Raw genomic sequence first — 16,815 nt, forward strand, 5'->3', positions numbered from 1 at the left:
ATTTCATTTCTAATAGTCATTGTCAAATTTTATGTCACTTTTCATTTAACATTTGGATTTCTATTTTTTAATGAATACTCCATTTTTAATCATGTTTCTGAATGTGAAAAAAATAAAAATAATTTTACCCAAATGTATGAGTATTATTAACAATATTGCTTTTAGACATTTGCAGTATAAATGGAATGAAAAGCAAAAGTTGTGTTACGTGTGTCAAGGAGATGCCAGTTTTACTTATGGCTATGAATACTTGGGCTGTACCCCAAGGTTGGTTATTACACCCCTCACAGACCGATGCCGGCTAACCCTCACAGCAGCGCTACACTTGAATCTTGGAGGCTGTACTGCTGGTCCAGCTAGTGTAGGAAAAACTGAGACTGTCAAAGATCTGGCAAAAGTAAGTAGTTTCTATATCCAGAATAAAAACATCTAATTTTTGATTGCTGCCTTAACTTTAATGGCATCTAAAATTTACATCATTCCTACTGCTCACATGTTCACTGTGTTCAACAATCACATCTGTTACTTCATACAATTCATTAATTTTTGAATGCCTATTGTGTGTGAGGACTTGGGATCTCAATAAGCTAACATATGCTTTGTATTAACTTGGAGAATTACTATAGGAACTGACTGATACATAAACGATTAATATTTTTTTTTTTGTGTGTGTGTGTGTATGTCTGTGTGTGGGGGGGTAGTAAATGATGAAGGAAAAGGGTATAGTTTGTGACACTAGCATTTTATTTGTATATTTATGTAAAAACATGACAATGATACATGAATTAATCAACTATATGTAACAGTATGTATATGTTTGTACTATTTTGAGTTTTTTGAATAGCTAAATTTGGTATCTAATTCATCTTTTCAATTTGCAAATATCTTCTCAAAAATTTAATAAAGACATTTGGTTACTCTATCATTTTTAATATTAGTATTTTTTGTCATATTTTAAGAAATATATTAAAATAATATTTTTGTTTTCCAGGCCTTAGGTAAATATTGTGTAGTCTGCAGTTGTTCTGAAGATTTGGATTATAAGGTAAAGCTTAAACATATATACTCAGGAAAAAAATATTTTACACATAAAACAATTTGTTAAGAAATGAAAAAACAAAAATATTTATCTTATAGATATATAGGTATTAATAGAACTATAAATATCATTAATTCTTTTAAACTATTAGAATACAAATCTAGATGTAATAGATACAAAATATTATACACTTTGCTTTAAGTTCAATTGAATTCCTTAAAACAGTGGTTTTTAAATTTTTTTTGACAGTGGGATTCTATTTGTTTCAATATTTTTTGGTTATACAGGGACACAATATCTTTTTAAAAAATATTTATTTTTTAGTTGGACACAATATCTTCATTTATTTATTTTTATGTGGTGCTGAGGATCAAACTCAGGGCCTTCCATGTGCTAGGTGAGCCCTCTACCACTGAGCCACAAACCCAGCCCGGGACACAATATCTTTATTTTGTTTATTCATTTTTATGTGGTACTGAGGATTAAACCCAGTGTGCAAGGCAAGCGCTCTGCCACTGAGCCACAGCTCCCTTACATTGGGATTCTTTTTAAACAAAATTTTATATGGAACATGAAGATATAAAACAATTAAGAAAGCTAATTTGTTAAGGCCCTACCTATACATTTATTTATTCAAAAGTTAATTATTAAGATCAATAAGGTAATTATGATTAATACAAAAAATTAGAACCTATATATGATAATTGCAAGTTTATGTTTGTCTTACTTTGTTTTGATTGCAAATTATCTAGGACATCTCTAATAAGATCCTGAAGTATTTGTTATTAAATTTTAATATACTTCTGTGTCTGTTGCAAATTTAACTCAGTTTCCAAACACTGCTAAAAGAGGGAAGATGGGGTTATTTTTATTTTCGGTGCTGGGGATTGAACCCAGGTCCTTGAGCACTCTACCATGGAGCTATATTCCCAGCCCTGCAGCTTGTTTTTCATGCTAATTATTGCCCCCCACCCTCCAAAAAAAAAACCATGATGAACAAAATATCAAAATTTTGAATAAAGGCAAGATTGGATTTCCTGCTACCCATGAGAGGAACCAATTTTTGTCTCCTTCCTGGTCTGAGGTTCTCTCTTGCCTTTTCTTAATCCCTTTTTCTTCCCTTTATACATACCTGGCAAATCTTAGGCATCTTGCATCCTGTATTCAGCCCATGAATTTGTTCAGTTTTGCTTGAAAGTGTTTTTGTTTGCTTTGCTATTTTGTTTCAGGACTTTTAGCCTCTCACAGGACACTGTAGCATAGCATCTGGCCAACCCTGTCCTGCCCCCTGACAACAGGCAAAGCCCAGTAGCACCTGCTGTGAGCTTTCATGAGGCTGGCTCCAATCTAACGCAGAATCTACCTCTTGTTTCATACTAGACCTGGTTTATTCATCTGTGTTATCTACCAGCAGCACACATAAAACAATTCACTAACTCTTTTTTTTTTAAAGAGAGAGAGAGAGATTTTTTTTTAATATTTATTTTTTAGTGGACACAACATCTTTATTTTACTTTTATGTGGTGCTGAGGATGGAACCCAGCGACCCGCGCATGCCAGGAGAGCGCGTTACCGCTTGAGCCGCATCCCCAGCCCCAATTCACTAACTCTTAAGGAGTCTGTGCCGGCTCTAGAAAAGGAGACACCTACTGTCAGGCAGTTTTGACCATATACTGAATGTTGTCCTAAAGATTCTTTATGCAAGGGTGCAGCTCGTTGAGCCAAATGGGAGGAGTCTGAAGTCATCATCTATGTCCTGTCTGCCAGGTCCCTGTGAGCCTCAGAATTTGCTACTTCAGGCTTAGCTTTTTACAAACAGGTAAAGTAGTTGCTTATCTGAAATCTAAGCAACCACAAAAATGCCTGTGGGGAGGAAATATGAAAGGTATTTGATTGGTTTAAGCAAGATGGGAAGAACGTATGCAACTTAATACCCCAGTAAAATTCTTCATCATAATAATTTCTGTAATCAATCTTTTTCTTTTTCTTTTTAAAGATAGTGGAAAAATTCTTTTTTGGACTAGTTCAGTCAGGTGTTTGGTGTTGTTTCGATGAATTCAATAGAATTGATATGGAAGTTGTCTCCGTCATTGCCTCACAGATACAAACAATTAAGGCTGCAAAAGACAGCTGTTCTGTCAGGTATGTGTTATTGGATGGAAAATAAGATATATATTTTGAATGGAAATTGATATACTTGTATTGTTTCTTTAACGTTAAGTGGTTTTTTGGGGGGTTTTTTGTTTGTTTGTTTGTTTTTTGTCCAGTAAGTGTTTGGGTATTTGGTTAGTTGGTTAGTTGCTTTAAAACACATATCAAAAGGAATGGCATGTACCTGGCATGTTTCCTTTGTTCGGCAAATAATGTGAAAATATATATAACTCTAATTTGCAGGCCAACTTAGAGGTATCCAAACTCTTGCTCTGAAACAGTCTCTGGAGCTATCAGGACTCTGATGGAAATATATCCTAGTTACTTTGTTTTTCAATCTTAAGTTCTCTTATTGCTTTTTTATCTTGGGATATATGTCATTTAAAGAAACCAAACAAAAGTTATAAATATTTATTTCTTTAATTCTACATCCTTTTTAGAAAGGCATACTGGTCACATACCTGAAGCCTCCCACCCATCTTGTCTCATTACTCTGAATTAAGGTGCTTTTATTGAAAACCTCTGCAATAACAATTTGGATATATATATCAATTACTAATGATTAGTAATATAAGCAAAAATTTTCTCTTTAGATATTTATTAGGAAATCACCATTTACTTTACAGACAAAAATGGATTTGTGGGCTTAAAATTTCTATTTCATTTCTAACTCATGCTAATGGATACTAACTTGTGGTTTTATTCTCATGGATTTTCTTCAAACTGTTAAAGCTGGTGTTATCAGGCCTCACAAGTTTATGGGGGGGATGGGGCGGGTGTCATAGCATCCCACATCTCATCTTCTCTCTATCTCAGCCTCTGCCAAGTTTCCCCCATTTTTGTCCAAAGTTTCCCCAGGTTTGTCCCAATTATTCTTTTTTGCAGGTTTTGACCACTCTCTTTAGTATCAACTGTCAAAAAATAAAATTTTTATAAAAAAATCACTACAGGATTTCTCTCCATTGTCTCTACCACTGGTTCCAAATTGACGTAAATACCAAGGGTTTTATTTCACAATGGCTCAAAAGTTTTAAAATGAGGAGAGGGGACACTTGGGAGGTGGGCTATGTTCCATGCTGAAGTAGGGACTCTATGCTGAGTCCCACTCTGTTATCCAGGCACAGCTCTTCATTCTTTATGGGTCTCATTGGGTTCCTTTCCCTGTGTAAGTCTATTCATTCAGATGAGTAACTTCCAGCCTTAGATCCCACAAAGCTCCTCAGACTTCTTCAGACATGATCAAATATGTCTGAATCCCTAGCAAAGGGTCACAGTTTGGCTCAAACGAGCCTCTTACTTTTCCTCTTTTACTATTGTTCATTTCAGTATGTTCTATTTGGATTTAAATGTAACAAATCCATAAGAAAGTTCCCAAATTCATTTGTAGTTTTAACATATTTCATCCTAGAGAAAACAGTTTTAGTTATGAATACTATAATGTCTTATAGATTTGTACTGGGTGGAAAAGAAATTCGAATCAATATGTCTTGTGCAGTCTTTATCACCCTGAATCCTGTGTAAGTATCAGTGAATGTGGTGGGAGTGAACATAGACCAAAATCCTCTTCTTAAATCTTATCCACAGATGGAGTTGTCTGGCATTGTATATATATCATAACTCTCTACTGCCCTCTGACCTCTCCCTGGTGGTTATAGGGAGTCAGGTTGGGCAGGTTCATTAAATATCTGAATACTACCTTAGTTCAGGAAATCAGAGGGAGCTGATATGAATTGTGGAATGGGGCACAGAAAGAAAAGATAACAAGCCAGGCTGCTCTGTGAGATGGAAAGTACGATAAAAACCATTTTAGCAGTGATGCATGCCTGTAATCCCAGCAGCTGGGGGAGGGCGGGGCACTGAGGCAGGAGGATTGAAAAGTTCAAAACCCAGCCTCAACAATTTAGTGGGGGCCCTAAGCAACTCAGTGAGACCCTGTCTCTAAATAAAATATAAAAAAGGGCTGGGGATGTGGCTCAGTGGTTGAGTGCCCCTGGGTTCAATCCCAAGTACAAAAAAAAAAGAAAACAACAACAAAAAATCTTATAAACTAATCTTGAGATAGAGGACACATAGAAAGCCAATAGAATGGGGGTTATATATTTTATGTGGCCCCTTATTTGAACTGTTGAAAAATGGTGGGCTTATTGTTGTTTTCTTTTCCTTTTAAGCTCTGGAGGTCGAGTAGAACTCCCAGATAATTTAAAATCTCTGTTTCGCCCAGTGGCTATGATAGTGCCCCACTATCAAATGATTATTGAAATAATGCTGTTTTCATTTGGTTTCAAATCTGCAAAATCAATCTCTGGAAAGCTAGCTAGCCTTTATGAATTAGCTAGCAAACAGCTCTCACAACAGGTAAGTAACTTATTTTCTTTAAAGGTCATTATATACAAATAACTTTAAATAAGACTTTACTGGTATTGGCTGAGGAATGACCTGGGGACCATACCACATAAGTAGAGCTCAGATTTCTATCAACATATCAAATCAAATACAAAATGCAAAATCAGTCAAGATTCCAAGCCTGCTCTCCAGTATCTGGAAAGAATGATGGAAGAACTATTATCTCAAATTATAGACTGCTGTCTCTGTACAAGAAAATTAATATCTAGAGCAGTGTTCTCAAAATTTATTATCCATCAAAATAATTGGAGTACTTGTTAAAACACAAGTGCTAGGCCTAAACCCCAAGTTTCTAATTTTATATGTCTGCTATGAAACAAAGGAATTTTCAAGAACATCTCAAGTGTTACTGACATTGCTGTTGTGAGAACCACATTTTGAGAATTATTGTTCTAGGATATGAGTATTTTTTTCTAATCCAAGATGGCTTAGGCAGATAATCACATTTCTCTTTTTAATATTCTTCCAATTCCTCTTTCCAGTTCAGAGAAAACTTAATTCAGATGTGAATAGTTTTTCACACTTGTTATTCTTTCTTTTAAGAAAGAGACTTTTGCTGGGCATGGTGGCACATGCCTGTAGACCCAGGTACTCAAGAGGCTAAAATAGGGGCATTGCTTGAACCCAGAAACTCGAGACCAGTCTGGGCAAAATAGTAAGACCCCAGAGGATAGGATATGAAAGGAAAGAAAGAAGGGAGGGAGGAGGAAGGGTTAGCGAGAGAGAGAGAGAGAGAGAGAGAGAGAGAGAGAGAGGTGGGAGGGAGAAAGAAGGGACGAGAAGGAGGAGGGATGGATGCAGAGAGGGAGGAATAGAAAAGAAATGGACTTTTAGGAGCACCAGTTTGCAAGAGAAAAGAGAGCATTGGAAGTAGAATTAAGGTTTCTTGGAATCATATTGCTGCTTCCCTTTACAGAATAGATAATCAGTGATTTATGTAATTGTTTTCAAATTGTTCTATTTTTTCAAAAACCTCTAATAACTCAAATATTTTACTGTTTGATAGGATCATTATGATTTTGGCCTGAGGTCTCTGAAGAGAGTTTTAATAATGGCTAAAAAGAAGAAAGAAGAGTTTAAATGGTCAGTTGAAATTTGAATTTAATGTTAAGTCAAAGGGAGTTATATACCTATGGGGAAATATTTTGTAGAATTTTAAGTAATGATAAGTTAAAACAGGGAACAGCCAGAAAGTCACAGTAAAACGTGGTAGAGGTTATTTAAGAATATGAAAGAAGAGGAAGTAAAATATGCAAAAATTGCTGAGTATCTTTCCCCAATAGAATACATTCTTTTTAAAAATGTACTTTACATTTACATAATAAAATATATAGGGAAATGAAAGACCCCATTTAGAAGAGCAATAACTTAATGAGAAATAGAAAACTTATGTGAACATATAATCAGCCCTCTGTATCCATGACTTCTGTGTCCAGGAATTCAATCAATAGCAGATTTTAAAATATCTGTAAAGGAAAATTACATCTGTACAGAAAATACATAGTTTTTTTTCATGTCATTATCCTCTAAATATTATAGTATAACAACGACTTAATGTAACATTTACAGTGTATTAAGTGTTACAAGGAATTAGACACGATTTAAAGTATATGGAAGGATGTATAAAGGTTATATGCAAATACTATGCCATTTTCTATAAGGCACTTGAGGATTCATGGAATTTGGTATCTTCAGGGGTTCTGGAACAGATACCAATGGACCATTGCACCAATATGAGAAATGTATAAAACCTGTATGAGGAAAACTTTATAATGTGACTAAAGGGCAGAAGTAAAAACATAAATGACTGAATAATACAACACATTTCTAGTATTATAACATCTGAAAAAAAAATCATAAATATTTAAATACTCTAAATGTTAATTTATGAATGAAAATGCTACCTGATTAAAATAAGAAAAGGGTCTTTAAATTTGTTTTTAGGCAAGTGGATTTTAAGCTTCACATGGAAAAATAAACAGAACTAGCTAGAAAAAATATTGAAAAGCAACAGCAATAAAGGAGAAATATCCCCCTAACAATTAAAATATGTCATAAGACTACAATAATTAAAATATTTTGGTACTGCCTCAGTGTAGAAAGACCAGAAATAGAACTGTATTCTTTGAGCATTTAATACATCATAAGCCTGGAGGCAAGAATAGATTCTTTAATGAATATTATTGGGGAAATTACCCAGCCATCTAGATTAAGATGAAGTTGGAACCATGGTTCACATTATTTACCAGGATAAACTCTACAAGGATCAAAGAATTTAAATGCAAAAAAAAATTAAAACATAAAAATAGTTGAAGGGCTGGGGTTGTAGCTCAAGTGGTGGAGAGCTTGCCTTGCATGGGTGAGGCACTGGGTTTGAACCTCAGCACCACATAAAAATAAAGGTGTCTATCTACAAATAAAAATATTTTTAAATATATATTCAAAGAAACACAATGTCCTTTGTTTCCTTAGAGTACAAAAGCATTTAAAATTCAGTCTCAAAATCCAGAAGCCACCAAAGAAAGGATTTTTAAGTGGCTAAAAAGTACATTTTATGAATTTAAAAGACAAATGACAAACTAGGGTAAAAGATAATTGCACACAGCAGTGATTGCATTAAAATATGGATAGTCTAGGATAAGCTCCTCTTAAGATTCTTAATCACATCTTTTGCCATATAATACAATACTCATTCTTTTGTCATGTTAGATGATATTCAAGGTTTCTAGGGGTTAAATCATTGAGGGTTATTCATGTTTCTGTCCACTACAAGCAGTTTTCTCCCTTTTTCCCATAAAAGAGTTTTCCAACTCTCCTCTCTCATTCATAAAACAAACTGTTCAACAGTTAGAGTCCTAGGAAAGACTCGCTTGTTAACATCTGGAAAATTAGTATCTTTTCAAGTATACACTTTTAGCATTTACAAGATTTACCACAGTACTGAGCCACAAAGGAAGTGTCAACTAATTCCAAAGAACTGAGTAAAATAAGATTACATTAGTCATCCTTTACTTGAATCTTTAATTAGATGTTAATATTCATTTAAGGGCTGGGGATGTGGCTCAAGTGGTAGCGCGCTCGCCTGGCATTCGTGCGGCCTGGGTTCGATCCTCAGCACCACATATAAATAAAGATGTTGTGTCCGCCAAAAACTAAAAAATAAATATCAAAATTCTCTCTCTCTCTCTCTCTCTAAAAAAAAAATCATTTAAACCAGAGGGGCAAGGTGGCATATTAGCATGAGACAGCATTTCTCTTAGCTACCCAGAACTCAAACAGCAGGAATATTACATCTCCCCAAGGCTCAGAGGAGTGAAAAGTCCTGAGACTGGAGCGTCAGTCTGCCCTAGCCAAACCAGAGACTGTTTGACTCATTAATCAGATATTTAAAAAAAAGAAAAAAGAAAAGAAAAAAACTCTCCACCACAGTTTATCAATCCTCCATTTAAAGCTGATTCAGGAGCCATCTTGGGAATTCCATGTGGTAGAACCTACAAAAACAGATATGTGAGTTTGCAGCTAGGTCTGTGGGGGCCTCTTTGAGCCTAGCAAACCTGTGGAAAGTCAGAAACTGGGAGCATTTCACCCAGGGAAACCAGTTTAGAGAGGCTGGAGAGAGCTGGGCTCTCCCCAACTTCTCAAGTCCTGAGGTTCATGGAGACTGATGGGTCCATTTACGTGGGTGGGAAGCTGGAAGAGAAGAGGGAAGCTGGAAGAGAAGAGGGAAGCTGGAAGAGGACATTTTGCTTTCGGTTCAGCCAGCCAGCTGGTCCAGCACTCACCAGGTCCCAGCACCAGCCTGGTCCCTGAATCCCTCCCCAGTCCAGCTAGTCCCTGAGACCCACCAGGTTCAGTATCAGTCTGGCACCCTCGGCTCCCCACTCCATAGTTTCCCAAACCCTCCCTGGCCCCTGACTTGGCCCACTGCTTTCAGCTTTGCAGCCAGCCCACAGGTCCCAGTGCCTGGCCTCGATCCACCTGGCATAAAACAGCTGGGCCCCTTGTGTGACTGGGCCTCAACTTGCCCCCAAAGAAGGAAAATCTCCCAAGAAGGTAAATTAGGAAGTCTAAAACTCAAACCTTCAACACAGCAACACAATAAAAGGAAGGAGACACAATCCATGGCCCGTACTTGCAAGGTTAGATCACACCTCAAGAAGAAGTAAAAAGAAAAGCAGGTGGGCACAGTCAGTGAACACATGCAGAAACTGACTATTTTGTCCACCATAATGGATATGATTCCTTAATTTATTGACATTTCACAAAAATTCTCTTTGTGTTGTTGTGGCTTGTTTGTTGTGGCAGCATTTCTGTTTTGCTTTTTGATTTGGGGGTTCCATATTGGATTCTTGTTTTATTTAAATGACTACTGACTGATTCAAGGACTCCTACACATATTCATATTTGTTTCTCTATCCTTATTTTTCTTTTTTCTTCTTTCTTTTATTTTCCTTTCTTTCATTCTTTTTGTTGTTGTTGTTATTTTGAGTTTTTTCAAGGTGTTATTTTCCCATGCTCTGTATTTTGAGGGTTAGGGCTTATGATTAGCTTACTTTGATTTTGTTTTGTATCATCTTTATCACTGCTCTGTCTCCCTTGTTTTCCTCTCTCATTTCTCTATTCCTGACACCCAAATTCCATTCTCTTTCTCCTCCTTTATATTCTATTTTTCATCCCCTTTCAAACTAAAAAACATATCCTAAGTTACCACTGCATCTGCCCTATTCACCCTTTGACATTGCAAACACTTTTCTACCCTCCTATCTCTTCTTCTTCACACATACTCAACTCTATCCTTAATACTTCTTAATACTAATTGAAGTGTATAACATCTACACCTACCACCAATGTCACATCAATAATTAATACAGTGGAAAGCATACACAACACTTATTGTTTGATTTTAAGCCACACATAATACATGATAATGTACTGTTTTTACTGATGGAAATTTCTGATCCCACTGCCCCTATGTATTGTACCAATTATACTGGTATGAAAATAAGAAAAAAGGATCTAGGCTACTGCTATATATTATTTGCATCCATTGTTGCTATCATTGGGCTCCCCTGCCCCGATCTGTGAAGTACTAGTAACATAGAGTGACATTTTAAACCCATAAGGTATAAACTCTACAGCATCAGATCCATCTAGATAAACATGCAGACACAAAAATCATGAAAAAGCAAGGAAACAAACAACCCAGAATACCTCAACAGTAGACTCCAATGACACCATAGAGGAGAAAATGTCAGAGATAAAATTCAGAAAGTTTGTGATTAAACTGACCTACAAAGTAAAAGGTGACATAAGAAATAAAATCAGAGAGAAAAACAAGAATCAAAGAACATTTCAACAAGGAGATAGAGATCTTGAAGAAGAATCAGAAATCCTCAAAATAAAGAAATCACTAAAACAAATTAAAAATTTAATTGAAAGCATCACTAATAGACTAGACCATTTGGAAGACAGAGTTTCAGGCAATGAAGACAAAGTATATAATCTAGAAAATAAAGTTGACCCTGGAGAAAAATGTTAAGAGACCATGAAGAGAAGTTCCAACAAATATGGTATAACACAAAAAGGCTAAACTTAAAATTTATTAGGATAAATGAAGGCTCAGAGATATAAACCAAAGGAATATGCAATCTTTTCAATGAAATAATATCAGAAAATTTCCCAAAATGGAAAACCAAAGATAAGAGGCTTACAGGACCCCAAATATACAAAATTACAACAGAGCCACATCAAGGCACATTATTACAAATATACTTAACATACAGAATAAGACAGAATTTTAAAGGCTGCCAGAGAAAAGCAACTGGTAACATTTAGAAGGAATCCAAACCAGATCTCAGCCAATTTCTAAACCTAGACCCTCTAAGCTAGGAGGTATTAGAATAATAAATACCAAACTCTGAAAGAGAATGGAGGCCAGCCACAAATACTATACCCAGCAAAATTAAGTACCGGGTTGGGGATATAGCTTAGTTGGTAGAGTCCTTGCCTTGCATGCACAAAGCTCTGGATTCAATCCCCAGCACCATACACACATACCAAAAAAAAAAAAAAAAAAACCTACAGAATTGACTATGAAATAAAAACCTTCCATGATAAACAGAAGTTAAAAGAATTTAAAACTAGAAAGCCCACAAACCCTACTCAATAATATATTTTGTGAACAAGAAATGAAAAATAAAACTGGAAAACAGAAAAGGGGGCCAGAGCTGTGGCTCGGCAGTAGTGTACTTTTGCCTGGCATGTATGAGGCACTGAGTTTGATTCTCAGCACTGCATATAAATAAATAAAATAAAGGTCTATCAACAACTAAAAAAAAATTTAAAATATCAGCAAAGGGATTAACAACAGTAGAAGAATAGTTAATCAAAGGATAAATTAATTCAAATTAAAAACCCAAGATAAATCAAAATGACAGGGAATAAAAATCACTTCTCAATAATAACATTGAATTTAAATGGCCTAAACTCATCAATCAAAAGATATAGACTGGCAGATTGGATTAAAAAACAAGATCCAACAATATGCTGTTTCCAAGAGAGTCACCTTATAGGCAAACACATCTACAGATTGAAGGTAAAAGGATGAAAAAAAAAAAAAAACATATCTTTTCACATGGATCTTGTGAACAAGCAGGGGTTTCTAACATTATATAAGATAAGGTGTAATTCAAGCCAGAGTTAATTAGAAGGGACCAAGAAGGTCATTTCATACTCCTTAAGGGAATTATACATCAACAAGACATAACAATCATAAATAGTTATGTCCTAAACAGTGGAGCACCTACATACATCAAACAAACCTTTCTCAATTTCAAGAATCAAATAGACCACAACATAATAATACTAGGTGACTTTAACACACCTCTCTTATCACTGGATACATCCTCCAAACAAAAACTAAACAAAGATGCTATAGAACTAAAAAATACAATTAATAATTTAGACTTAACAGACACATATAGAATATTTTATTCATCAATGACCGAATACACTTTCTTCTTGGCAGAACACAGATCCTTCTCTAAAATAGACCATATCTTAGGCCACAAAGCAAGTCTTAGAAAATACAAAAAAAAATAGGGATAATACTTTTCATTCCATCAGATAATAATGGAATAAAATTAGAAGTCAAATGATAAAACAAAAAAAAATAGAAGCTACTCTAACACCTGGAGACTAAATAATATGCTATTGGATGACAAATTGATAGTAGAAGAAATTAGGGAGGAAATAAAAAGAATAGTTATAGGTAAATGAGAATCATGACACAACTTATCAAAATTTCTGGAATACTATGAAGGCAGTGCTAAGAAGAAAGTTCACTGCATTAAATTCATTCATTAAAAGAATAGAAATTCATCCAAAAAATGACTTAACATTACATCTCAAAGCTCCAGAAAAAGAAGAACAAATCAACACTAAAAGCAATAGAAGACAGTAAATAACTAAAATCAGAGCCAAAGTCAATGAAATTGAAGCAACAATAACAAAAAAAATTCAAAAATATACACGAAACAAAAAGTTGGTTCTTTGGGAAAAACAAGTAAAATTGATAACCTCTTAGCCAAGCTAACAAGGAAAAGAGAGAGAAAACTCAAATCACTGAAATTTATGATGAAAAAGAAAATATCACAATGGACACTCCTGAAATGCAGATGATAATCAGAAACTTTTTTGAAAATCTCTATTCCAATAAAAGAGAATCATGATGACATTGATAAATTTCTAGAGACATATGACCTACCCAAATTGAACCAGAAAGACATCAAAAATTTAAATGAATCAACTTCAAGCAAAGAAATTGAAGATGCCATCAAAAGCCTACCAACAAAATAAAGCCCAGAACCAGATGGAATCTCAGCCAAGTTCTATCAGACCTTCAAAGAATAACTAACACCAATTCTCCCCAAATTATTCCATGAAGTTGAAAAGGAGTAAACCCTTCTAAACTCATTCTATGAAGCTAGTATCACCCTGATACTAAAATCAAACAAAGACACATCAAAGAAAATAAACTTCAGATCAACATGAACAAAGATGCCAAAAAGGCTTAACAAAATTCTGGCAATCATATATAAAACTTATTTAAAAGATAGTACATCACAATCAAGTGGGGTTCATTCCAGAGATGCAAGCCCAGTTCAACACACAGAAATCAATAAATGTAATTCATCACATCAACAGACTTAAAGACAAGTATCATATGATTATCTCAATAGATGCAGAAAAAACATTTGACAAAAATCAACATCCATTTATGTTCAAAACACTGGAAAAACTAGGGATAGTAGGAACATACCTCAACATTGTAAAAGTTATATATGCTAAACCTAAGACAAACATCAATCTAAATGGAGAAAAATCAGAAGCATTTTTTCTAAAAATTGAAACAAGACAGGGATGCCTGTCCAGTTTTCCCAGCACCTTCTATTCAACATAGTCCTTGAAACCCTAGCCAGAGCAATTAGACAGAAAAAAAAAGTAAAGGGATATGAATAGGAAGAAGAGCTCAAACTATATCTATTTGCCAATGACATGATTCTCTATAAATAAGACTCAAAACAGTTCACCAGATTCTTAAACTAATAAACATATTCAGCACAGTAGCAGGATATAAAATGCACACCCATAAGTCAATTGTGTTCCTGTACACCAATGATGAATCAGATAAAATAGAAATCAGAAAACAATTCCATTCACAATAGTCTCAAAAAAATAAAATACTTAGAAATCAATCTAACAAAAGAGGTAAAAGACCTCTACAATGAAACTACAGGGCACTAAAGAAAGAAATTAACGAAGACCTTAGAAAATGGAAAGACTTCCCATATACTTGGATAAGCAGAATTAATATTTTTGAAATGGCCATACAGATTTAATACAATTCTCATTAAAATTCCAATGTCATTCCTTATAGAAAAAGCAATCATGAAATTCATTTGGAAAAATAAGAGACCCAGAATAGCCAAAGCAATTTTTAGTGAGGAAAATAATGCAAGAGGCATCACAATACCAGATCTTAAATTATACTACAGAGCTATAGTAACAAAAATGGCACAGTTGGCACAAAAGTAGAATTGAAGATCAATGGATTAGAATAGAAGATATAGAGATATACCCACATAAATACAGTTATCTCATACTAGACAAAGATGCCATAAATATACATTGGAAAAAAGCCTCTTCAACAAATGGTGCTGGGAAAACCGGAAATCCATACGTAGTAGATTGAAATTGAACCCCTATCTCTCACCCTGCACAAAACTCAACTTGAAGTGGATCAAGGACTTTGGCATCATACCAGAGACCCTGTGCATACTAGAAGATAAAGTAGGCCCACACTTCATCAGATCCACTCAGGAACAGACTAACTCAATAAGACTCCTAAAGCACAAGAAGTAAATCAAGAATCAATAAATGGAATGGTATCAAACTAAAAAGCTTCTTCACAACAAAGGAAACAATCAAGAACATGAACAGAGAGCCTACAGAGTGGGAGAAAATCTTTGCCACCTGCACCTCAAATAGAACATTAATCTCCAGGATATACAAAGAATACAAAAACTTAACACCAAAAAACAAATAACCCAATCAATAAATGGGCAAAAAACTGAGTAGTCACTTCACAGAAGCAGAAATAAGAATGGTCAAGAAATATATGAAAAAATGTTCAACATCTCTAGCAATTAGAGACATGCAAATTAAAACTACACTGAGATTCCATCTCACTCCAGTCAGAATGGCAATTATCAAGAATACAAGGAACAATAAATGTTGGTGAGGATGTGGGGAAAAGGGCACGCTCACAAATTGCTGGTGGGACTGCAATTTGGTGCAACCATTCTGGAAAGCAGTATGGAGACTCCTCAGAAAACTTGGAATGGAACCACCATTTGACCCAATTATCCCACTCCTCAGCTTATACCCAAAGGACTTAAAATCAGCATACTACAGTTGATGCAGCCACATCAATGTTCAGAGAAGCTCAATTCACGATAGCCAAGCTATGGAACCAGCCTAAGCGCCCGTCAACAGATGAATAGATAAAGAGAATATTGTATATATACACACAATGGAATATTATTCAGTTATAAAGGAGAATGAAATTATGGCATTTGCTGGTAAATGGATGGAATGGAGAATATGATGCTAAGTGAAATAAGCCAGTCCCCAAACACTAAAGACCAAATGTACTCTCTAATATGGGGATGCTAACCCATAACAAGGGAAGATTAGCAGGGGAAGTATAGAAGTTCATTGGATTAGACAAAGAGAAATGAAGGGAAGAGAGTGGAGATAGAAATAGGAAAAATAGTAGAATGAATTCAACATAACTTTCCTATGCTCATATTTGAAATTGTAATGGTTTGAACCCCATGTATGTATAATATGTCAAAATGCACTCTACTGTCATGTATATCTAAAAACAAATAAAAAATTGCTAGTAAACTAAAAATTCATTTAAAACTTTCATTGTTTATTCTTAAATTAAAACATAATATCACATGTCACTTTCATAGTTACTCTTTTAGTGAAGAGTTGCCTTTATACTGGACAACAGCATATTGCAACAATATTATAAAAGCCATTATCTCTTCATGTATGTATTTAGCATTTGTGCCCCCAAAAGACACTGGACTCCCTGATTTTTTTCATTTTCTTTTAAAATAAAGGAAGATCTGACTTGGGAAAAAATATGAAAAGGTCAAGGTTGGTCCCTAGGATATCAGCTGGGAAGTCTGGATCTCCTTCCCTCTGGTGTGGTCCTTTAACATCAGATGGACTTTTGTCCTTTCTCTACCAAAACACATTCAGAATAAAGAATGAGAGCTTTCTTCTCAGGGGAGCATAAATGACTAACATCGGTTCTAACCAATATGAGGTTTCCATTGTAATAGTTGAGCTTGGCCTTCAAAGTTAGACCTCAGTAAATTCCAGGTCCAACTCTCAGCAGTTGTATAACACTGGCCATGTTAATTTTTATGAATATCAAGCAAAATTCCTGCAAAAGAGTACTCAATAAATGTTAGCTATTTTTTTATTATGAATCACAGACCTAAACACAAAATAAAACAGTACAAAAACTTTCACCATGCTGGGAGTGTAACTCAGAGGTATAAGCACTTTCCTAGCATATGCAAGGCCCTGGGTTCAATCCACAGCACTGAAAAAAAAAGAGGAAGAAGAGGAGTAAAGGAGGA

The 16,815-nt window shown here is 35.0% G+C and overlaps 1 protein-coding gene across 1 annotated transcript in view; it reads left to right on the forward strand.

Annotated features, from left to right (window-relative positions):
* Positions 1-16,815, forward strand: part of Dnah14 (dynein axonemal heavy chain 14) — a 376,944-nt gene that overhangs the window by 151,034 nt on the left and 209,095 nt on the right. Inside the window, exons 28-33 of the mRNA XM_046419847.2 lie at positions 166-397; positions 992-1,045; positions 3,036-3,181; positions 4,639-4,707; positions 5,359-5,545; positions 6,600-6,676. Of these exons, the coding sequence (XP_046275803.1) occupies positions 166-397; positions 992-1,045; positions 3,036-3,181; positions 4,639-4,707; positions 5,359-5,545; positions 6,600-6,676 (765 nt within the window). The remainder of the gene's footprint in view (positions 1-165; positions 398-991; positions 1,046-3,035; positions 3,182-4,638; positions 4,708-5,358; positions 5,546-6,599; positions 6,677-16,815) is intronic.

The sequence above is a fragment of the Marmota monax genome, unplaced genomic scaffold, assembly GCF_021218885.2.
Source record: "Marmota monax isolate L192 unplaced genomic scaffold, Marmota_monax_Labrador192_F-V1.1 WCK01_AAM20220418_F8-fsc00153, whole genome shotgun sequence".
NCBI classification, from domain to species: domain Eukaryota; kingdom Metazoa; phylum Chordata; class Mammalia; order Rodentia; family Sciuridae; genus Marmota; species Marmota monax.